The 23411-nt window shown below is 42.1% G+C and overlaps 1 protein-coding gene across 2 annotated transcripts in view; it reads left to right on the top strand.

Annotated features, from left to right (window-relative positions):
- The window catches only part of DGKQ (diacylglycerol kinase theta), a 102556-nt gene that overhangs the window by 12335 nt on the left and 66810 nt on the right, over positions 1–23411 (top strand). For both annotated transcript variants that reach the window (XM_049795884.1, XM_049795882.1), the window contains exon 2: positions 14341–14420. In XM_049795884.1, the coding sequence (XP_049651841.1) occupies positions 14341–14420 (80 nt within the window). The remainder of the gene's footprint in view (positions 1–14340; positions 14421–23411) is intronic.

Here is a 23411-nt window from a genome sequence, read left to right as displayed (position 1 = left end):
GTTTGGAAGACCTGGCAAAAAGCCACGACATGTCTGGCATGGTGTTACATGGTCTGGCATCTGGTTTGTATGGCAACCTTCATCCTCTAGCCTGTACAAAAGAGCAACTGAGTGCTTAATTGTTTGCCCTCAAACAGATTTCTGTGGGTCAGAGATGATTTCTTTTCGGGATCCCTGTTCTTCAGCATCACTGACTACCACTGCTAGCCCCCTAACATTGGGAGCTTGTGATTCATCTTCACTGGAAAGAGTCACAGCCATCCCAATGGTCTGTGGCTGTTGCATGATGGGTGTGACTTCCCAGTAGTGCATTACCATGCTAGAACCATGCAGTGGAAAGACAAATTCAGTGGACAGAGGGGAAAAACAGTGTCTGTCCAGGTTCCCTGTGCAACTCCGTGTTGTGAGGGGGATGCCTCTTCCTCTGGAGGATCTTTTTTGGGGAACTGAAAGGAGATGAGTTGCTGAGCTCTCTCATGATGTTGTAGCCCTCTTGGAGATTTCTGGTTTTCCATCAGTGAACCAGTGCCTTGTCCCAGGACACTGTCCTGTCCTTGGCTTAATCCTCAAGAAAAGAGAATATGTTGGGTGCTTTCTGGATCTGAATGTGAGAGTGGCACTAGCCATCTTCCACCTGTGAAGAAGAAAAAGCTACTAATGTCAGGGACACGTTCTGTGCTAAAATCATATGCCTTTGAAATTCTGTGCCCACCTTCATTTCACAGGTGGGAAGTCAGATCCAGCTGTCTTTCAAGGAGAAAGTAAAGTCTATGCAGAACTCACCTTTCTCATAGAGTTTCATAGAATGGTTTGGGTTGGAAGGGACCTATAAAGGTCGTCTAGTCCAACCCTCCCCAACAACAACCAGGGACATCTTCAACTAGATCAGGTTGCTCAGAGACCTGTCCAACCTGACCTTGAATGTTTCGAGGGATGGGACATCTGCCACCTCCCTGGGCAACCTCTTCCAGTGTTTTACCACCCTCATCATAAAAAATGTCTTCCTTATATCTAGTCTAAATTTACCCTCTTTTATTTTAATGCCATTACACCTTGTCCTATCACAACAGGCCCTGCTAAAAAAGTTCATCCTTATCTTTCTTATAGGCCCCCTCTGAAAGGCCGCAATAAGATCTCTGTGGAGCCTTCTCTTCTCCTCCAGGCTGAACAACCCCAACTCTCTCAGCCTGTCCCCATAGGAGAGCTGTTCCATCCCTCTGACCATTTTTGTGGCTCTCCTCTGGACCTGCTCCAACAGGTCCATGTCCTTCTTATGTCAGGGGCCCCAGAGCTGGATGCAGTACTCCAGGTGGGGTCTCACCAGAGCGGAGCAGAGGGGCAGAATCCCCTCCCTCAACATGCTGGCCATGCTTCTTTTATTGCAGCCCAGGATACAGTTGGCTTTCTGGCCTGCAAGGGCATGTTGCTGGCTCACATCCAACTTTTCAGCCAGTGGGACCCCCAAGTCCTTCTCCTCAGGGCTGCTCTCAATCCCTTCATCCTCCAGCCTGTGTTGATACTGAGGGTTGCCTGTACCCAAGTGCAGGACCTTGCACTTGGCCTTGTTGACCTTCATGAGGTTCACATGGGGCCACTTCTCTACCTTGTCCAGGTCCCTCTGGATGGCATCCCTTCCCTCAGGTGTGTCAGCTGCACCACTCAGCTTGGTGTTGTCTACAAACTTGCTGAGCGTGCACTCGATCCCACTGTATATGCACTGATGAAGATATGAAACAGTACTGGTCCCAGTACAGACCCCTGAGGACACTACTTTTCACTGATCTCCATCTGGACATTGTGCTGTTGACCTCTGCCCTCTGGATGTGACCAGCCAGCCAATTTGTTTAATTGAAGCCTGTATTGAGCCAGGCCATGTTATTATTTGCCATACTTTACAGCACGGAAGGAGGGTGAACTGCAGCATGTTAAGTGGAGAAGGTGGATCCCTCTTCTTTGCATAAGTGCAGCTGGTAGGGTGTCTAGATTTTCTGCTGGCTATGGTTATGACCTAAAAAAGCCTCTTGACCAAATGGAGATGGCTACTTTTGCTAATGTGGTATTGCTTGCTTGTGCAGTTATTATTTGCTCCTTGGATTGTGAAGACCTGGTGGAACCATGCACACAGCGTAGGTGCCTTTGTTGTCTCTCCAGCTGTAGGTGCTCTAGCTTTGCCTACTTAGCAGGTTTTAGGAAACCTGCTCCGGGTGAAGTCAGGAGATGGTAGGATGGGGAGGGTGCTTTTCTGACAGGTGAAGTTCTGTTAGTTCATTTGTCAATACTGGGCTTACTGTAACAGGGAAGATGGAGAAGCAAGACAGTTTGTTGTTAGACTTAAGAATATTTACAGCCTTACTTATAAGAGAGTGAGAGGTCCATAGGGTAGCCCAGGGGCTTTGTAAGGCTACCGCCATTCCAGCAAACCTAGTATAACCAGACTTGTGCTTTTATGATGGATGCTTTAAGTATATCATTGAACTCATTTGACTGTTTCGTTATTCAGTAGCTTGTCTTCTTTTCACTTGACTTGTTGCTATGTTATTTCCTAACAGCGTATCTGAAATACAAATGAATAGGAATTCAAATGTGCTGCCTTGAAATTACAAAGCTCAGATGTTACAAAACCATTTCTTTTGCGTATCCATACCTATAAATAGAGCTTGCTGTCATGTACACAATTCTGGAAATAAAAAGTACAATGCATCCATGTTGTGCAGGGGAAAGCTGTATTTTTATCAGGCAGGGTAGATGCTGGTTATCTCCATTTAAAGCGGACACAGGTATGGCTGGTTAGTTGCTAAGGCTGGAGAGTCCTGGAGGAGAAAGGACCTGGCAAATACAAGTTGTCTATAAGGATACTCAGTAAATATTTAGAAAACCTTAACAGGTTTCTCGTTTCTTCTGGATTTTCAGAGGAAGAGGATCCACGGTGCGGTCTCATTGAACTGTAAGACAAGCAAAGGCCCAAGGTTTCTCACTGCAGTGAGAGAGAAGGGTGTTTTTAACGCCTGACTTCTTAAAGCTTTCAGAGATTTTTCCACTCCTGTCTTGCCGTTGTTTGAAATGTTCTGGGAAGACAAAGCTTCTAGTGACAGCTTTTCTGGTGACATTTAGCAAGCATTGCACAACAGACTTCTAAACTTAAACTAGGTTGTGTTTTTGTCTGAGAAAGCATACCAATATTGCATACAGGTCTCTGCATGTTTCTGCTGAATTGGGAAATAAGCTGGCAAGACCCATGCACTGCATCCAGCATTCCTTCCAGTGAATAGTCACAGTATTCAGGCTGGCCTGTGGTCACGGTCATAAATAAAAAAGCTAAATGTGTCTGTGTTGGCAAGCTGCTACAGTAGAAGAGGAGCTCAAAGCTGTGTAACAAATGTAAAAGTTAAGTCCCACAAACTTCCAGTGAAAAGAGAGCGTTGCTTTTAAGTTACTTGTTACAATAGCATCTTTTCCATCAGCTTGAATGGTCCTGTCTGCATAAGCAGTCTGATAACAGTGTGTTTTAGATAATAATTCAAAAACATTGAGATTAAAAAAAGTCAACAAAACCCAAATCCCCAAAGTCTTTTTCTTCAGTCTGTGACTACTTAGCCTGTGGGCATTTCCTCAAAGCTATTGTCTTCTAATTATCAATGGATCTCTTCAATGCAAAGGCGATCTCTTCAATGCAAAGGCGATCTCTTCAATGCAAAGGTGGTCCTACTGAACAAAATAGCCTCCTTGCAGGACTGAGGACAACTTCAGAAGCGAGTAAAAAAGCCCCTAAAGGGCAGAGGCACTGTAAGATTAAGCCTGTATTTTGGCTTTTGTCCTATCAGGCACATGCTATGGAAGAGCAGGAAAAGAGGAGGAAATAACCTACTTAGTTTTGGCCAAAATAAAGCTTTGTTTTGATACAGTTAGACTGACTTGGCCTGAATTGTCTTGGTGCTGATAGGCCCTTTAAGTCCCACTGATTCATTGTTTGGAAAGCAGAGACTGTTCTTGTTATGCAAGACAGCAGCTTTGAAGCTTTGGTTTACTCCGTGGCTTTGATAGATTTCTTGTTTGTTCTGCTCTGTCAATCTATAGGCAGTTGTCCTTCTGTCAGTATGCTGCGGTAGCTACGCCTCCTGCACTGGGCATCCTTGTCATTATGTGCATGGGTATACTTTTATTAAACTAATTTGAGCAAGCTGATTCTTCCACGTTCAGCTCTTCTGTACCCATCTTCCTTCCCCAAATGCTTGCAACCAGACTATAAACCAGAGCTGCTCTTTCATGACTGCAAGATCTGGCAGAACAGAGGTGGAAGCTAAGACATCTCTACAAATACTGGCAAATAAAATTGGAATTTTTGGAAGCCTTTCTGGGTCCTGGACTAAAGTGGTTTGGTTTGGTGATCCACCAGAAGGGAGAGGTCCCTGCTGTGTTTCAGGGTAACCCTGGGGGAAGTGGCTGGACTGAAATGTTTGCATGCCCTTCCTTAATAAGAGGCGTAATATGAGAACATCTTGTTTTCTCTTATTCTAGCAATGATTGCCAGTGCTCTTAAAAAAAACCTGTTTTTTCGCTTGCTGAGCACTGTCTTTTTTTTCTTTCTTCCTTTTTCTTGTGAGAGGAGGGATGACAATAACCACTTGAAAAACTAGGTAAGGTTTGCCACCTTGTGTTTTTTGCTGTCCTTTCAGTTCTGCTGTCAGTAAGTGCCCAAAATAAGCCTCTTTGACTTGTTAAAATAACCAGAACCTTGTCTCACTAAGGTACCTAGCTGCAGAAGTAGCTGCAAAGAGAGAGGAAAATGAACAGTTCTTCATGGCAGTAGTACACAGGGCAAGAAATGCTGGGCATATGTTGTAATAAAGGGGGGTTTGGTTTGGACATCCAGCACCAGGCTCCTGACTGTAAGGACTTTGGAGGATGTAGAGTTGGCTGTGCAGAGAGGCTGTGGGTTGCCTCTCTTGGGTGGGTTTTTGGAGCAGGTTTGGCTGACACTTGTCAGGAATACAGAAAAATAGACTAGATGAGCTCTTGAGGTTGCTTGCTGCCCAGTTTTCTGTAAAAGTGAATGTGTTACCTACGTTCTTTCATTACAGTTACCTCTGGGTGTAGTGGTTTAACCCCAGTCAGCAACTAAGCACCACACAGCTGCTCACTCACTTCCCCCCCACCCAATGGGATGAGTAAAAAAAGTAAAACTTGTGTGTTAAGAACAGTTCAATAGGACAGAAAGGAAGAAAATAATAATGATAACAATAAACAAATAACAATAATAATAAAAGGATTGAAATATACAAAACAAGTGATGCACAATGCAATTGCTTACCACTCGCTGACTGATGCCCAGTTAGTTCCTGAGCAGCGATCTGCCCCCACAGACCAACTCTCCCAGGTTATATATACTGGGCATGACATTACATGGTCTGGAATACCCCTTTGGCCAGTTTGGGTCAGCTGTCCTGGCTGTGTCCCCTCCTGACTTCTTGTGTCCCTCCAGCCTTCTTGCTGGCTGGCCATGAGAAGCTGAAAAATCCTTGACTTAGTACAAACACTACTTAGCAACAACTGAAAACATCAGTGTGTTATCAACATTATTCTCATACTAAATCCAAAACACAGTACTTATACCAGCTACTAGGAAGAAAATTAACTCTATCCCAGCTGAAGCCAGGACACTGGGACATACTGACATTCATGCCCAAAGTAGTAAATATTTTTGTAGAAATTATTTTGACAGTGTAGGTATGTGGCACAGAAATTGGAACTGGAAACTGTCTAAACTATAATGTGAATGTTTGACATCAGCTGAGCAGAGTTGTTACTACTCTTCTATCTTTCTGCTTGGAATGAGTTTTGGTTTGCAGATCAGAAAAGAATAGGATTTCCATCCTTAAGCTTCCCTCATCACTCGGGCTCTGGAATGTCCTCATCTCCTCCTTCCCAGCAGGTGTCTTCTCAGTAGCAAATAATGTGAGACCTCTGAATTCCCACAGTCATTTGTTTTGATAAATGCTGAGACTTTTCTGTTAATTGCTGAATTTGTAGCATTCTCAGGCTTGGCATCTGGAGTAGGAAAACATTTTGTAATTCTGAGCAACATTAGTATTCTGAAGAATAGCTTTGACTTTGGGGAGAGGAATGCCTCTAATTCAGAATAGGTTGCAATAACGGCTTGATGTAGCATAGGCAAATTCAAATACTTCCTCTTGTTCTGGATTGTTGATGCCTTGTAAGTTGGTGAACAAAGATTTGTAATAATTGTAGCTGTTTAAGGGAAACATGTTGCTGGAAGTACTGATGGATATCTCTTCTCATCCCTAAACTTTACAGGATGCCTGGGAATCTTTTTGAGGGTATAATCCACCCTTAATTCATTCTTTCATCTTGATAAAAACAAGATGCATATTACATGGTTTATTTTATAATCTGCTGTATTGACTTGAAGTAAAAGAATCTTGGCTTCTGTAAATTGTTGTGCTTTAGAAAGCTGAAAGGAGTTGTGCTGATTTTCAGCATATGAGAACCTGACCTTAACTTCAGGCTATGTAGTTAGATGTACTGCACTCTTAACAGTAATGCTCTCTACTGTAGTTAATGAAAATTACTAAAAGTATTGAAAAGGAACTGAAAAATTCACCCTGCCGGAGTGAATTACCCCTCTGGAGTAAATGGCATGAGTCATTATTCTTCCTGTAGTACGTGTTGCATTTAAAACATAGTCACATTTGCTATGAAGCACAAGGCTTGAAACTGTACTGCATATCCTTTGTGCTGCCCTGAAACCGCTCCTAAACTTGATGGCTCTGATTTCTTGCTGAGGTCGGTGGTCTGTTGCACCAGGCATGTGGTAGTGTATAAAGTGCCTGTGCTGTCACCTTCCCAAGGAGTCCACCTAGCCCCAACAGTTCCCTGGAGAAACAGCAACAGTCGTACTCCCAGTGCTCATCACCCTGGAGTTGCAGCCAGCAAATGCGGGCTCTGACCAAATTTATCACAAGATACATGTCTGTGTTCTTATCCTTTCACTACTTGTTAAGAACAGAACTTTTTGTGTCACCCATCGCTTCAAACAATTGCCCCTCTCCTGGGGCAATCAAACTTTGGGGCAATTGTGGCCTATTGCAGTCTTCGCACAGCGGAGTCAGGAAACCTGTGGTGGGAAGCATTAATGGGCATGGTCCTGGTTTTTCAGAGACCTGCCCACCTTTGATCTGAGCAGAAAATGTTGCTCCTTGTAGCTGCTGGGATTTGTTCAGATGGAAAAAGAAAAATTTGATTACTGATGAGTTTTATTTGATGTATAAAATGCAGTAATGAGCTGAAGATTGTCCTGTGAAAAAGGAGGAGAGAGTGTCTCAGAATGTAGGGGTTTATGATAAAGAGTGGAAGTTGCCATAAGCTGGAGATGGGGAGGACATAATTGTATCACCTGCATCCGGTCCAGGAAGCTATTTATTAATGTGTTTGATTTTTAAAATGAGTACTTCAGATTTTTAAGACTAAATATGTGTGAGTACAGAGACACATTCCAGTTTAGGGTAGGCAGAGTTAAAGTTGCACTTCAGATACCTGATGAGGACTTTGTCCGTGTTTCTCCATCTGCTGAATTTATCTTTTTTTTAAAGATAACCTTTTAAAGATGGCATGTGTTTGGATAGGGATCATCTATAACGCTTGCAGGCCCCTGTTGAAAAAAAAAGCTGTCCAGTATTTAATCTGTAGAAGCAGGGTTTTTTGTCCTGTACAATTTCAACGCACTCAAGAAAACGTGGACCACAGTCCTCTGGCCACCCAAAGGGTGGCCCAGTGCCAGAGTCAGTTGCTAGCCATAACCACAGCCTTTTATTTGTCTTATTTTTCTGAGCATCTTAGCAGAAGACAGATATAACTGAGGGTACTACGCATGCAAGGTTCCCTCTGGAACTGAAAGTTGGCATTCACGATGTGTGAAATGCTAAAACAAAACCACACTGACTGCAGGCCTGGGTTTGGGTGGTAGACAAAAGTTACAGAGGGAAGCAATGAACTCGTACAAGGTTGCAGGTGGATTTGTGTTAGCAATGACTTGGTAGGGCATATGCGATTCAACTTTATCGTTAGCAGCCCACTGCCCCATCTACAAAGGCCAGGAGCGAGCTGAGAGTTCACATTGGACATCGGCTGCTAAGGATTGCAGAAGAATCTTTTAAGTGAATTAATTTTAATCTACCATTTTATTGACTGGGTTGATGAATGTAAAGTGATTTGTATGAAGGGGGGAAAAATACTCCTACAAGTTGATGAGCCTTGAGTCAGCTTGTACAGATCAGGCAATAAATGAAGTTAGAGTTGTAATGATGTGGCTAGGGAAGTATGTGCCCAGTGTGTAATTGTCAAAAAAAAGACAAATTGAATGGTAGACATTGTTAGCAAAGGAATGGGGCGGAGTGGCAAAAAAGCCACCTCTGTGGCACATTGTAAACTCACAGTGTGCACATACTGTCTGTGCAGTGAGTGAGCTGCTGGTGAGTCTTACTCTAAGAGTTTCATGCAGCATTACATCTTCAAGAAGGCATTTTCTTTTCCTCAATTTTTGTTTTAATCCTCCTTGTAATTCTTCCATGTAACCTATGTAAATTTATAGGGCTTTTTGTAGAGGATTGTAGAGAGTTTTCATTTATGTAATACTCCTACATCTATCAGGCCATCCGGTCCAGTAGACTCTCCAAGACAGGGACTTCTTCCAAGTCTTACATTTAACAAGATGCCCCAGAGAATTATTGCTTTTCATTTAGTTTTATTTATATTCACGTTAACGAGCGGAGTATGTTCTTTAATGCATTGCACTTAAGTTTTTCCAGAAATGAAAAATTTATTGTGTACTGATAGCTGGGAAAACAATTCTGAGTTACTAGGCCATTCCTGGTTGAGCTAATGGTTTGTTTTAAAAAGAATAAGCCCTTTAGTCAACTAGGTCATTCAGTAATCTATAACCTTTGTTAAAAGATCAGAAGAAACTTTGGCAGGCACTTGCTGAGAGTTACAATTTGTGCAGGTGAGCAAAATGTAAGTAAGTTAATGGCATTCACAGATAATGCCAAACAAAATGAAATTATTATTTGCCAAGTCATCCAGGCAGTATGGAGTCATTGTGCTGTTGTCACTTCACGTCAGGGTATGAAATTTTCCCAGTGCTGGCTCTGTGACAGGTAGTTGGCCAAAACACTGTGTTGTTTCTTGGGAGTTAACAGAATTTTGCTGTGGGTCAGCTGTGTGCCAGTGCATGCAGTGTGCATTGCATTGAGAGAGTTGCAGGAACTTTCCTCTGTCTTCGGGTGCAGGAGCTCGCTCTTTCTGAGAGTCCTCTGTGTGATCTGTGGCAAGGAGGCGGGTGATGGCTCCTGTGTTGGTCACCGGTGGGTCGTGGCACCCTGCAGTGAAGACAACGGGAGGGAATAGCTGGAAGAAGGAGAGAGTGTTACTGCTGCTTGTGGTACTGGTGCAAGTTGGCTGAGACGTAAGAACCAGAGGCAGAGGGCCAGGAGGTGACTGTCAGGATCACAAATCCAGACAGCAGAGGGCTGGAGGAGGAACTGCGATTTACTTTGCAGGTGCTTTTGTTAAGCTCAAAACAAGCACTCACTGAAATGAGAGAAGTGCTTTTGGGTTAAGAATGCACATGTGAATAGGTCCACAGTGAGTCTTGTGTTAAACTGATCACACTTCCCAGAGAGGATCAATCCATTTTGGTCTTTGTGTTGACATGTCTTGATCTTTTTTGGAGAGCAATTTGGTAGTTCTACTTTTAAAGCTGTTTAGCAAATGTAAAATTAGATTTATAAATACAATTCTTAAAGTTAAAATAAAAAAAAAAAGACTAACATGTTAAAATATGAATTTACAAATAAATTGTATGTTTGAAAAACAGCAAAACTGAATTATGGTGAGTATCTCCTCAAAGAGGAGACAAAAGTAATTTTCAGCACCTAGGATTTTGCTCAGGACTGGGTGGTCTTTTCAAAAGTGGGAGAAGATTATGTGTTAAATTCGGTATTTCATAAGCAATTCCCACCCAGCCATTGCTTGCATGGGACACTGATACATTGCTAGAGTCTGTACAGGACATAATTGACCTTTTTCTTCTTCCCACTTTTGGGATCTGCTTTGAAGTCTGTCTTGGGGACAGAGAGAAAAAGGGTTATATGGAAAAAGTGTGGCATATTGGAGGGTGTAAACAGCCCTTGCTTTGCTAGCAAGTGTTACATAGCTCATGAGTTACAGTGATGCCCAGCTTTTATCTCCTGCCTTCCTAGGGAGGGCTGGAGAGAGAGGTTTTTTATTTCCTTGCAAGTGTATGTTGAAGAGCTACTGCCTGTATGTTCACTGGGTGTTGCTGTATGTACACATTGTCTTTATTAAATCACCAAGTCAAACAAAATGTGATAGGGAAAGTGGCCCTGGAAAGTGAAGGCTTATGGGCAGAGACTGCTGTAAAGCCATGTCTCATGCTCAATGTGGACAGGGAGCATTCCTGTGGTGCCTGATGCCCACCTGGCTTCTTGCTGTGCATTGGGAATATCTATTTTTTCATATGAATGATATCATTTATCATTGAGTAGAGAACTGGAGCAAGGGAAAGTTGTCAAATGTGGTTGCTGCTATATGCCTGACTGTATAGTTAGGAGCTTGGAGAGACCACATGGAGTCCCCTGAACCTGCAAGTAAACGATTTTGTGGATTCTGTCAATGTCTCTTGAAATCATGACTGTTCATCTTCCCTCAGTGTTGTATAGCTTCCTGCAGCTTAAACCTGGATATAGGTGTCTTGTATTCAAATTTCAGTTTGAAGGTTGCAGGCGCTGTTTTCTTCAAATATACCCCAAGTGTTTGTCACTCCCTTCATCCATGCTGTTAGGTACTTTTGGCAGTGTTTAAAATACTTAGCTAAATGATGCACTGAACACTCCAGCCTTTCAAGCCTGACTGAAACCATCAGTTTTGTGTACAGTATCTGAAAGCTGCAGTTGAAATTGCCTTGTTTTGACTTAGACAATGCATAGATGTGTCTGCTGGTAGCTTGTCACTGAGTCTGTATGTATAAAGAAATCCTCTTCCTGTAAATAGAACAGCCTGTCCTCTTCCTTTTCCTTTAAATGCTTTTTCCTCAAAATTGTACATTTAATCTCCTGAAACTTCACACAGCATCTTCTGACATGTTTTTCCTGTTGAAAGATCACCCCTTAAAAACACCAAATGTCTCCTGGTTGTCAGAACTTCAGGCTTAATTGTGTTGCCTCCCCAGGACTACTCATACAAATTTAGGATTCCCCCTTCCCCTGCAAGATAGTGTTTATGCTTCAGTTCGGCTTGCTGCCTTTTTTTTTTTTTTTTTTTTTTTTTTTTTTTTCATTTGGGGAATGTGGAAAACAAATACAAAATGGTGACTTTTAAGAGTTTGCTCAGCCCCTGGGGAATTTTGTGGGACAGGAAAAAAACACTTAGCCAGAGCGCATCCTCCCTGCCGAATTTGAAGCATGTGACAAGAAGAGAGGTGCGTAGGTACCTCCTGAAAAATGTGTGAAAATCTTTAATGGAGAATGTTAAAATCCCAGTTTGGGCAGCACTGATCTCCTGCCATTTGTCTCCTCATATTCCTTAATTTGATTCTTTGCAAATGCTTCTATCTTTCCCTTGATTTAGGCAATTCATTAGGAATTTAGGAAATTCTTTATTTTGCATGTTGTCTTTTTCTGTAGATACTCAAACAATTAAAACCTTTATGCACCTTCCTGTTTTACTCCCTGTCTGAAGCCTTCATTCACCTTTTGATTTTACTGCTTGTCTGAAGTTGCTGGTTTGAATTCTTTTTTAGTATATTTTTCTGTGCCGTGAGATGTTTCCTCAGCTGAACCATGAGATGCTGGTTTTATGCAGGACCATGTTTTGCTGCTTCTGTCACCGCAAATGGTATTGTGTAGTGACTTGAGTTGTCTGAATAAATGAAGAATGTATCTCAAGGTCTATCCATGCCCATGGAAGGAGCCTCACTTCTATTGGCTGATTCAGAGCCTTCTTCTCTGAATTCCCTGAGGTGTTTGTACAGGGCTTGGTTAACTTGTGTATTAAGTTATTGTGTGTGCACTTAAAATAAAGCTAGTAGCCACTTGGAGATACTGGTCTTGCAGGCTTCGGTTGCCTGCTGCTTCTTGCAGGTGATAAAGTTTCCTGGAGCAATCTGTAGCACCTTGCTCTGTTTTTTCCTTTCTAGCCTGCCCACTTCTGAACCAGAAAACCAAGGCAAAACAGTGCAATTTCACTGAATTTCATTAGTCACTGATGCTTTCTACTTGACTAGCCTCTTCTGTCTGCAAAGACCAGTACCCCTCACCTAGCCAGGTTCAGCTGAGCTTCAGGCACCACCTGTGAGGCAGTGAGGAGGCTGCCTAAACAATTAAATGGCTGGGGCAAGTGTCTTCTGGCAGTGGCAGGGTGTATGTGGTAAATTTCAGATTAGCTGCTAACAGACAGGTAACTTTTCTCCTGCTGCATCTGCAGACCTGCTCTCACAGCAACCAGCTGACCCTTCTAAAAGCGTCAGTAGAAATGTTGCAGAGACCTGAGGAGAGACTAGGTTACGTCCATCTACATCTATGTTGTGATAACATACGTAAGTGTGATAAGAATTCACCAGTTTTCTGTGTGGGGTCTTACCTTTTCTGGAGCAGGAGATGCATCTTTCCTCTGCCTGGACAATCACTTTGTTATCTTTGGTCTCCTCTGGGCTGATGGGCTGTGTGCTCCTTCCTCTTTAGTGACCACATCCAAATGTGCTGGGCATCTGCATTTTCAGCTCTGAGAATCTGCTTTGTCATCCCTTTGTTGATTGTTTCTACCCCTTATCTGCACCATTTAGTCAGGAATGCTGTCAACCTTAAAGATGCACATAACACTTCACAGCACCCAATGGAAGGTTTGGATTTGCTCCGTTCCCACTTTCTTTCATCAGTGCAGTAATCACTCTGTTCAACCACGGATGACGAATAACATGTTTGTATGCAGTAGTGACATGCAGTGCTGCTTCTTTTTCTGATTTGCAGACTAATGAAAAACAAACATCTGCCTACTGCTCACATTAAGATGAGTGCCAGTGTGAAAGGGGTCATGCTCTTTTTTTTTTGTGTTGCCAAAAGGAAAAGTTACTTTGCATGGACTGGCAGTAAGCTGCATAGAGAAGTAGACCTTGATTTTAATGCTTGAGTTGGCATGGGAGGAGCGGACTTGCAAGCGAGCTGGAGATGGGAGAGGAGAGGAAAGTTGTCAGCTTTTGATGGCACTAGCATATACAGTCAGTAATGGCAACGGGCTGCAGATGGGAAGCTTGAAGCGCATGAGATTTTTTTCGGTTGCTGGCGAAACTTAGGAGGTGCTACAGCATGCTTCTGCAAAGTAGGGAGGTGCGGAAACCTCCTGTGTACAGCAACAGTTGTAACTGGCAAGTGATCTTCTGTCCAGGCACTGGGAGAGGTCTGTGCTTCCATGCCAGAGGTCAGGGCCTGAGTATCTGTGTCAGCCTTCATGCTTGACCTGGTAGCGAGTAATTCTGAAAGGAGGAGGACTCTAAAGCCATAGTTGCATGGCTTGTTAGTTCCTAAGTAATGCGAGGTGGTGGGAATGAAATAAAGAATCCCTTGTTTTCTTTGCACAGCTTAGCATCATGTAAATCCGTGGTAAGAAGCTGTGGAAAATATCACCCCCATGAGAAATTATTTTTTCAAACACTGTCCTGCTTGAAAGCATGCTTTGTGGAGCTCAGGTAGAATTCTAAAGTTGTTGCTTCCACAGTAAAAGAAGTAATTGCTCTTGACTTTCAAAGCTGCGTGCAACTGGTGACTTTTAATTTTGTCTCCTTCATCCATTATGCTCAGTGTGTCACAATACTGGGTCATCTCCCATTTATTCCTGTCACATGCACAAGCTTGTAGAATAATTCACTTTCAAACATGTCCATCTGCTTTGGCTACATCAGAAAAAGCTATTTTGGACTTTAGACTGTTTAAAATATCTTTTGAAATTTAAGAGCTCATTTTCGTGCTTATGGAGAGAGAGTGTGGGAGGGCATGACTTGCTGTAGGCCTGTAATGCATTGGGGTAAACTCTTCTTCCTTTTCCATTGCCAACATCTTAGTAACCACATGAGCTGGAGTTTACACACTGCAAGAAGTGTGATGGTAATGTACATTCTTAAACCTAGGGGAGAGCAAATGTGATTAAAAAGATGTGTTCCTAATTGTATTTGACTCCATATGATTTTTTTGTTTGTTTTTCACAAAGTCCTTTGTTTATGAAGATTTGCTAAAGGTTCTTATTATATTTCTGCAGTGTGCAACTTCATGTCTCATGAAAAGTGCCTCAAGAATGTCAAGATACCATGCTCATGTATTGCTCCCAGCCTTGTAAGGGTGAGTAAGGACACACTGCCTTGTCTCTTTCTTAGAATAATAGCACAAATTTATCACTAATGAACATGGTGTAGTACAGTGGTGGCTTGTTAATATCATAATGCTTCAATCAATTGTGTTAGTCATCACTGAGGCTTTTATAACTGCTTGGAGGCAAACCTACATTTCCTTTGAAAAGTCCCTGCTATGGGCAGCTGTGGGTAGTCTGTCTTTGAACAGCAGTTATTTGCATTCTTCAAATATTACTAGATGTTCTTACTTGCATGTCATTACCTGGAAGCCTCACAATAATGGAGAGGTGTGACTGATTGGTCTCAGGGCTCTCCGAAAACCATACCATGTGTCATGCTAAAGAAGAGCTCTGCACACCACCAAATTTTTTACAGCAATTACATCTCACTGGGAAAATGCTAAAGCTTCTCTGCCTAGCAAAGGGGCAGTGTTTGGCTTCTACTGATTGCTGCATCTTAAGAATTTGCTTGTTCATTATGTCCAGAGAATAAAATTATTGCATTAAAAGCATAGGATTTCAAAGCCAAAAAAATCAGAGAGCAGGACTTCAGCTGATGGTAATAATTCACATTTATTTATTTTGGTAATTAATAAAGTACTTGTTTTCTGATGTCCTGTGACTTTTCCTCCCGCAAGACTTCATGCTTAAGATATCGCTTTTAAAGGGTGTGAAAGATGGATCACCTTTAAAGAAGGTAATAGGATGCAACTAAGGTACTAAGAAGCTAAACTGAAGAGAAAACAAAGCATATTATCCACTTGGGAACAGATGACAGAAAAGGAAAAAAGGGAAGGAGGAGACAAGAAACTTAGTAGAGAAGTAGTATAATACTGCAAATACCTTTAAGGAGCCATATGCAAAAGTCAAACAAGACATGGCTGTAAAATCAGTATCATGTGCATTACAGGCCTCACTGACTAAAAGCACATTTATGGGAACACATTGTGTAGACCCAGGAACCTATGAAGGGGAGCTGATTCCCTTCTTTGTATCCTAAAAATCTTTACAAGTTCCTTTATGTTATGGAAACCTATTTAAGGGGGTAAGATGGGGAAGTTTAAAACAATATATAACTTGAATTTCAGGATTTGACTAGAGAAAAATTAGCCACTTGTTTTTCTTAAATTTGCTTTGTCGAGATGATAATGCTGTTAGGCTCTGCTACACACTTCCTCTTCCCCATACACTTTTCATCTTGAGAGGTATAACTTGGGTGTCAAAAAGGTGTCTGATACATAGAAAGTTGCCAGTGAAATAGTAAGAAATATTACTCTAAGTCTTAGAACCCATGGTAAAGGGACATGTAGATAGTGAGAAATGCTATTACTCAGAATTAGCATCTACTATTGTTTCAGTATGCTGGCAATCAGTCATTGTAGCATGGGAAAAGGAACGATGAGTCAGATAATACAGGTATTTTTGCAAGGGCCTTTGGGGTACAAAAACAACTGGGAAACATTCATTTAATTTAGACTGACAGAGTTCTAAACATTTGTGACTGCTTCTTTTCTGAGTTTGCTCTAAGTTTAATTCATTGTTCAAAATAGTATTTGTTCCTTTTCTTTTGCATGGTAAAAATCCTGCATTTAAACTTATTATATTTCCACTTGCAGCAAGTCATGGATGTAAGTGTAATTTTTTTGTTCTTTTGCCAGTCCTCATTCTCTATCTGCCCCAACACATGAATTTTATCTAATTGGTTTTTGTTTTCACATAAAATCCAACTATCCTTGTTGTGCAGTAGAACTTGTTTTGTCCGAGTGTTGTTGTCAGCCCCGAAAGCTGTTTGCAGTTCAGTGTTGCTGTATGCAGCCACAGTCTTCTGAGTTACCTGTGTTGAGCTATAATGATTATGTTTTGAAAATTCTGGGTTGTGCTATTCTTTCTGGACAGCCTTGTCCTCCTTGATGTAGTCATCCAAGTTGCAGTAATCCTGGTCTGCTGTGGAAGTAAAGTCTGCCGTATAGGAGACGACATTTTGCGTGCAGGCTGTGTTGAAGTAAATATTGAACTTGGCGTTTGCTTAAAAAACATAACAGAGCAAGAATCAAATTATAATCATTTATAGAATGTGTGGAAAGTTTATTTTCTTAATCTCCCTGCTTTCCTTTCAGATTATTTATTATTTATTTATGAAAAGGTCCAATGTAGGAGGGAGCACTGGTGGGATTTATTTTGTGATAGTTCCTTCTAGTATGTCAATATTCAGTGTATTACAGAAATGAAAATTTTTTTTTTAATCTCCTGGATTTCCTCTAGAGAAGATGCCAATTGTTAAAGCTCATCAGAGTGTGTGTCATCTGATACTAAGTCAAACTGTCAGAGAATAATTTTTCAGCAGATGTTTCATGGAAACTTATTCCTGAGAGTAGGGTTTCCTTCCCAGGGTCAAGTAAAGGCCCACAGAGTCACAAGCATGCCGTGACCGCATCCAGCCTCAGATCATTCTTGATGAGTTCACTGTTAAGACTGCCCTAAGAATTTTTTTTGCACTATTGTTAATCATCATCACCTGCATTTAGTATGCCAGACTGGATCCAGGTCATGATGTTAAAAATGAGACTTCATGGATCAGTCTTCTGGACAAGTTTGTGTTTTTATGGTTTGCAGATGATAAGATTTGTTTCACTGGTAAGGTCTCAGCAACTTTTCCAAATTCAAACCCTCTCTCCCCTACATTCCTGTAAGTATTTGCCTACTCGGAGAGATGTTAAAAAAAAAAAAAAAAAAAAAAAAAAGAGAGAAAAATACCGCCCCAACCCAAAAAACACCCACAAAACAAAATAATCCCAACAACAAAACCAAAAAAACACCCCAAAAGACCACCCCCAAAATACCAAACAAAAACCCACAAAATAACAGTGAAAACAAAATCTCTTTGATTGGGTGTGAAATGTGAAGTTTTATTTTCCCTTGTTAGGTTGGAATTGAAGTTGTATTACAAGCTTTTTACCCCTTAGCTTTGCCATAGAAGTACATGTGTGTTTTCTGTATAATTGTTCTTTAAAATCTAAATGGAAAAGTGGTTTTAGTGATGTTAGGCATTTGCTATGCTTGTTTTTCCTTGTTGTGTTGGTGCATTGTTATAATGGTTTCTAAACATTTCCACTGGAAGAAGGGTTGATAGGCTGCTCATGAAACTTTCTTGTTCGCTTTTGTTCTTAAAGCCAGGTTGTCTGGAATAGAAGAATGCTGGTTTAGGACATTAGCTTCTCCTGAAGCTTTCTGTGCAAAAAGTAAAGCTTGGCTTTGTAGTTCAGAACATGGGTAGCTGCTGGAGTTTACAAGTTGTGATAGTGACTGGGAAGGTTGTGGTGCTCGTAGAGGTGTCTGCATGGGCAAGCAGGTGTTGCCTCCTGACCTGAGTCTCTCCCTCTGGCTGCTGGATTCAGCTGTGTGGAGGTGGTTATTTGGGTCAGTTCCTCGTGACCTGAAAGAGAGGAAAAAAAAAGATACTTATGATAATCTATTCTGTACTGGACACTTCACACATATGTATACACAACAGCAGGATCTCATTTTTTCTGCAGCTGAAGGACTTCTGTACTGGGACACAACCTCTTTTTTGTTTACTTTCTCTCCCTATCTCTGTTCCCTGCCCAAGAAGCAATGGGAAGGTCCAACAAAGTGCAAGACAAAGACTGTCAAGGTTTGGTTACCGCTTCACTTGCCTTGGAATAATAAATCCCTGAGTCTCATTCAGCTGTCAGAAATGTCTAATGGATTTTTGTGTGACTGCCTCAGAGAATTAGCTTTTAAGTAATGTTGCTGCACATGACTCATAGACCTTTTAATAAATGGGAAAGAGCTTGACAAGCTGGGAAGAAGAATTTGATAGGGTTGGATTGGGTGGGAGTTCTGGAGAGTATAGCAGAAAAAAATTGGAATCCAATTTTGGAAAATCATTCCTTGGTGGTAGTTGCAGGTGTTGGAGGTTTTCTATCAACATGGGTTAAAAATGTTTCAGTGAATGCTTGCTGAGATTTTACTGCTTCTCCCAGTAGACTGTCATAGAAGACAGGCTGAAATACAATGTTTGTGAATAAGCTGGTTGGCATGTTATTGTTACATCTCATCTTCAAATTACTGTATTTTTGGCATGCATCAATCAAGGGACTTTTTATCCTGCCCCTCTTGTATCTTTTTGGGGGTGGTGTTGGTGGAGTTAGATCTGTAATGTGAACTTGACTTCACAAAATATATGCTTAATATTTTTCCTCTTTTACATTCTGTATTATAAAAACAAGTTTGGGAAAGTTCTTCTCTCTCTTCTTCCCCTTTTATTTGCCTGTGATAAAGAGGCTTTGCTGGTGTGAGAGTTTTTTCACAGGGTGTCCTAACAACAATTGGACCCAAAGCTGATCTTTTTAGCAGGGCCTGTTTGTGATAGGACAAGGTGTAATGGCATTAAACTAAAAGAGGGTAAATTTAGACTAGATATAAGGAAGAAATTTTTTATGATGAGGGTGGTGAAACACTGGAAGAGGTTGCGCAGGGAGGTGGAAGATGTCCCATCCCTCGAAACATTCAAGGTCAGGTGGGACGGGTCTCTGAGCAACCTGATCTAGTTGAAGATGTCCCTGGTTGTTGTGGGGGAGGGTTGGACTAGACGGCCTTTATAAGTCCCTTCCAACCCAAACCATTCTCTGATTCTATGGTTTTACCTGGGCACTTGCTGGATAGCCCTGACCACCTTGACCAAGAAGGTCCATCTGTAGTTCTTGAAGACTTGACCTATACCTGTGCTGTTTAAGCAAGGCAGTTGCTTGGAGTTTAGCAGCCACATGGCATCATTTAGAAAGCAAATGAGGTGTAAAACTGCTTGCTGGAAATCTTAGCACTGCACCACGGTTTCCTCCTTTTCATCCCCAAAATGATAGTCCCTTTAACCTCAGGGTTTGCACCCCCTAGTTCCTAAACTCAAGAGATCTTATTATGCTCTGTTGAAACTTGATGCAAGCTGCCTGGTAGTTTGTGAACTCCCACACGAGCCCCATAGCTTTATCAGTGATTCTTGAGGTTTAGAAGTGGTATGGGATGTCACTCTGTTTCATTTAATTCTTAATCTTTATGTCAATAAAAAGAGATGGACATTGATCTCCTCTGTAGAAATAAAAGCAAGGAGTGACTGCCTTTTGCATATCATTTTCTCTTTCCAGTACAAAAAATGCTAGTCCAAGCAATTCTTAATTGTGGTGGAAAGTTCTTACACAAGTCTCATTTTCTAGTAGAAGTATTATATATTTCTGATTTGAAGTGGTGTGGAATTCACTGTATAGTTCCCATCACGAAGGGTCTTTGAGCGCTTATAGATAAGGCCTAATGTCCTGTCACAGAGATCTGTAGGATGGAGAAAAAAAATTCCTGGATACAGTGAGGTTGCATATGGATGTGTGCATTATTCCCCTTCATCAGCCCCAATTAAAATTTTGATAACTAAGTATTCGATTTTCTCATCTCTCTTGTCCTATGATATGTTGAGACACCATTTCATTTTTGTTTCTTATCTGATTTCAGAACTTCCACATGGAACTTAAATTTGCTTTTTAAGGTGAACTGATACATCAAGTGCTCAGAGGAAGAATGTCAATTTGGACACAACTGACAAGTAATTGACAGGCATTGTCCCTAAAAGGAAATGTAGAAATAGAATGCACTCAAGTTCATGCAGTGTGTTTAAGTTGCAGAAACCTTGTGCTGTTAAAGCAGAGGTTTCAAGCAAATAAAGGGGCTCTTTATGATTACTGAGTAATAAGTAAGTAATTTAACAGATGTCAATACTGGGAAAAGTTGACTCACAAAGTTCTTAGCTTCTCTCAGAGAGGGTGTGGTTTAGATACTTGAGTAACCTGAACAGAATAATTACGGGGTCTACTCAGATATGATCACCATATCTACCTCTCTAGAACAAAGGTTTTTGGTATCAGAGTGAACCTTAGGAGCATTACATAAGGAAATACTTTTGCACTGGTGTATGGAGTTTGTGTGGCAAGGTTTTGGTAGCAGGGGGGGCTATAGGGGTGGCTTCTGTGAGAAGCTGCTGGAAGCTTCCCCCCATGTCCGACAGAGCCAATGCCAGCCGGCTCCAAGTCAGACCCGCCACTGGCCAAGGCCGAGCCCATCAGTGACAGTGGTAGCGCCTCTGGGAGAACAGATTTGAGAAGGGGGGGGTGGGGGGGTGGAAATTGCGCAGAACAGAAACGGCAGCCAAAGAGAGGATCAAGAATATGTGAGAAACAACCCTGCAGACCCCCAGGTCAGTGAAGAAGATGGGGGAGGAGGTGCTCCAGGCGCCGGAGCAGAGATTCCCCTGCAGCCCATGGTGAAGACCATGGTGAGGCAGGCTGTCCCCCGGCAGCCCAGGGAGGTCTACGGTGGAGCAGATCTCCACCTGCAGCCTGGGGAGGACCCCACGCTGGAGCAGGGGGATGCCCAAAGGAGGCTGTGACCCCATGGAAAGCCCACGCTGGAGCAGGCTCCTGGCAGGACCCGTGGAGAGAGGAGCCCGGGCTGGAGCACGTTTTCTGGCAGGACTTGTGACCCCGCAGGGGACCCACGCTGGAGCAGTCTGTGCCTGAAGGACTGCAGCCCATGGGAAGGACCCACTCTGGAGCAGTTCTTGAGGAACTGTAGCCCATGGGAAGGACCCACATTGGAGAAGTTTGTGGAGAGCTGTCTCCTGTGGGAGGGACCGCATGCTGGAGCAGGGGAAGGAAGAGTGTGAGAAGTCCTGGCCCCTGAGGAGGAAGGAGCGGCAGAGACAACGTGTGATGAACTGACGCCAACCCCCATTCCCCATCCTTTGTGCTGCTGCTGGAGGGGAGTATGTAGAGAAAATTATGATTGAAGCTGAGCCCAGGATGAAGGGAGGGGTGAGGGCAAGGTGTTTTAAGATTTGGGTTTATTTCTCATTATCCTACCCTGATTTGATTGGTAATAAATTAAATTAATTTTCCCCAAGCTGAGTTTGTTTTGCCTCTGATGGTAATTGGCAAGTGACAACTCCCTGCCCTTATCTCAACCCACGAGCCTTTTGTTATATTTTCTCTCCCCGGTCCAGCTGAAGAGAGGAGTGATAGAGCAGCTTTGGTGGGCACCTGGCATCCAGCCAACTGGAAACATCAGAATCCACAGAAGATGTTCTTGTTTCAGGAACACAATTTTAATTTGTATGAGCAAATTTTTTTTGGCCTTATGTTGAGAGCAGTCTTTATGAAAGACCCATATGACTAGCCTCGTGGGCATTTCATGAAGATGGTTGCTTCCAAGCTGGTTGTGCTTAGGCTTGAAATGCCACAGTGTTTTTGAACTGAAAACCAGTGATATTAAGTTAAATTCCTTTTGCTCAACCTTTGGAGGCTATTGTGAGAGTGTTTGTATCCTTGTTTCTGTTACCCTTTCCTACTTTGAAGCTCATTAAGCCCCGCACTACTGTAGGTCCTGCAGCCCTGCTTTCTCAGTCTCTCCAGTGTGTTTTAGTCCTGCCAAGTGTGAGTCTTTCTGATGTGATGAGGAGATGGGTGTGGAAAAATAGTATTTAGACACAGGTCTAGGAAAAGTTTTTAGTAGGTTGTTCTTTTTTAAGACTGCCAAAGACAGCAGCTGTCACTCTGGCATTTGGTATATCTGTATTTCTCTCATTCCCCTTTGAGCCTGGAAGTCTTTGGCTCAGGATTCAGGCTAAAAACTTTCTTCTGCTTGAGTTGGTAGAAAAGCAGCTGCAGCTGGGTGAAGAATAGGCCTTTCTGGAGCTGTGTTTTTTTCCCACTGAGGTATCCTGAAGGTCGCAGACCAGTAAGGCTTGACCTGACCTGACTCTGTCCATGAACCAGAGGGTTTGTTGGTTGCTGGGCTGCTCTGTACGTAATGATTCTACCTCAGTGGAAGAGCACTTAAATTAATGATCTGGTGTTGGCCACGTGCTTGATGATAACCTGTGGCATTTCAGGGTAAGGAACAATTTTAAAAGGCACTACCAAAAGAAAACTATTCTATCCTTTCCTTTTCTTCCAAAGTTTGGATGTTAAGAGCAGTTTGTTGCTGTTCTTTCTGTATGATGGAGAACTGCTGTGCACTTGCACAGATTGCACTGAAGGGGTTAGAATCAAATTTTTTGGTTTCTGTAGAATCAAATTTTATTACAGGCCAAGTTCCACTTTTACAGGAATATGTTACATTCTGTAATGCTTTGGATTTCTTAACAGATGGCAGGAAACAAAATAGGAGCTAGGAGTATCCTGTCCATGAATGCAAAGTCATTCTGCAGCTTATGCTGGAGTGTTACTGCTATACTTTCTGTCGATGGGCTTCTGATCAATACTATAAGGGCACTTAGATGTCATTTAATGGTATTACCAGCAGAAATTCTCTGGTTTTTTCTGCGGAAATTGATTTTAGTGGTTTGCATAAAGTAATTTAAGTAGTAGTATTGGAAAAGTGGTTTTAAACTCTCATAAATTATTAACTTTCTCTCTGTAGGCCACCTTATGTGTCTGTACTTTGCTGTACTTCTACAGGTGGATATAATTTAAAGAATAATATGTAACATTTCATATTCTGACATGCTGCCTCACTGGCTTTCCCAGTCTGAGTTTTGATTTATTTTTTTTTTATGTATTGCGTGCTTGGAACTTGTTCAGCAACAAAAGAAATGTAGGGAGCTGCATGATGTGATTGATGAGTTCATTATGTTGTACTTGCTCTTTTTTATCTTTCCGTCTTACGCCCATCCCATTTCCCACCAGGCTCTGCAGTGGTTGTATACCTGTCACTTCTAAAAGATCACTCATAATAAAGTTTCTTTGGCTTGTTTCAGAAAGGAAGAAGTTGAAGGAACAGATTGGTTGTCATTCTCCCCTCTCCTTTTTCTTTTTCTCCACCCAACATTTCAATCAGCAAGTTGTTCCCTTCTTTTTGGCAGTGACTCGAGACTTCAGAGGATTGTCACCAGGGTCTGAACAACTGCAGAATTTAGACTT

Source organism: Accipiter gentilis, chromosome Z, assembly GCF_929443795.1.
Source record: "Accipiter gentilis chromosome Z, bAccGen1.1, whole genome shotgun sequence".
NCBI lineage: Eukaryota > Metazoa > Chordata > Aves > Accipitriformes > Accipitridae > Astur > Astur gentilis.
The sequence above is the reverse complement of the archived record's forward strand: the minus strand, read 5'-3'. Positions and strand labels throughout refer to the sequence as shown.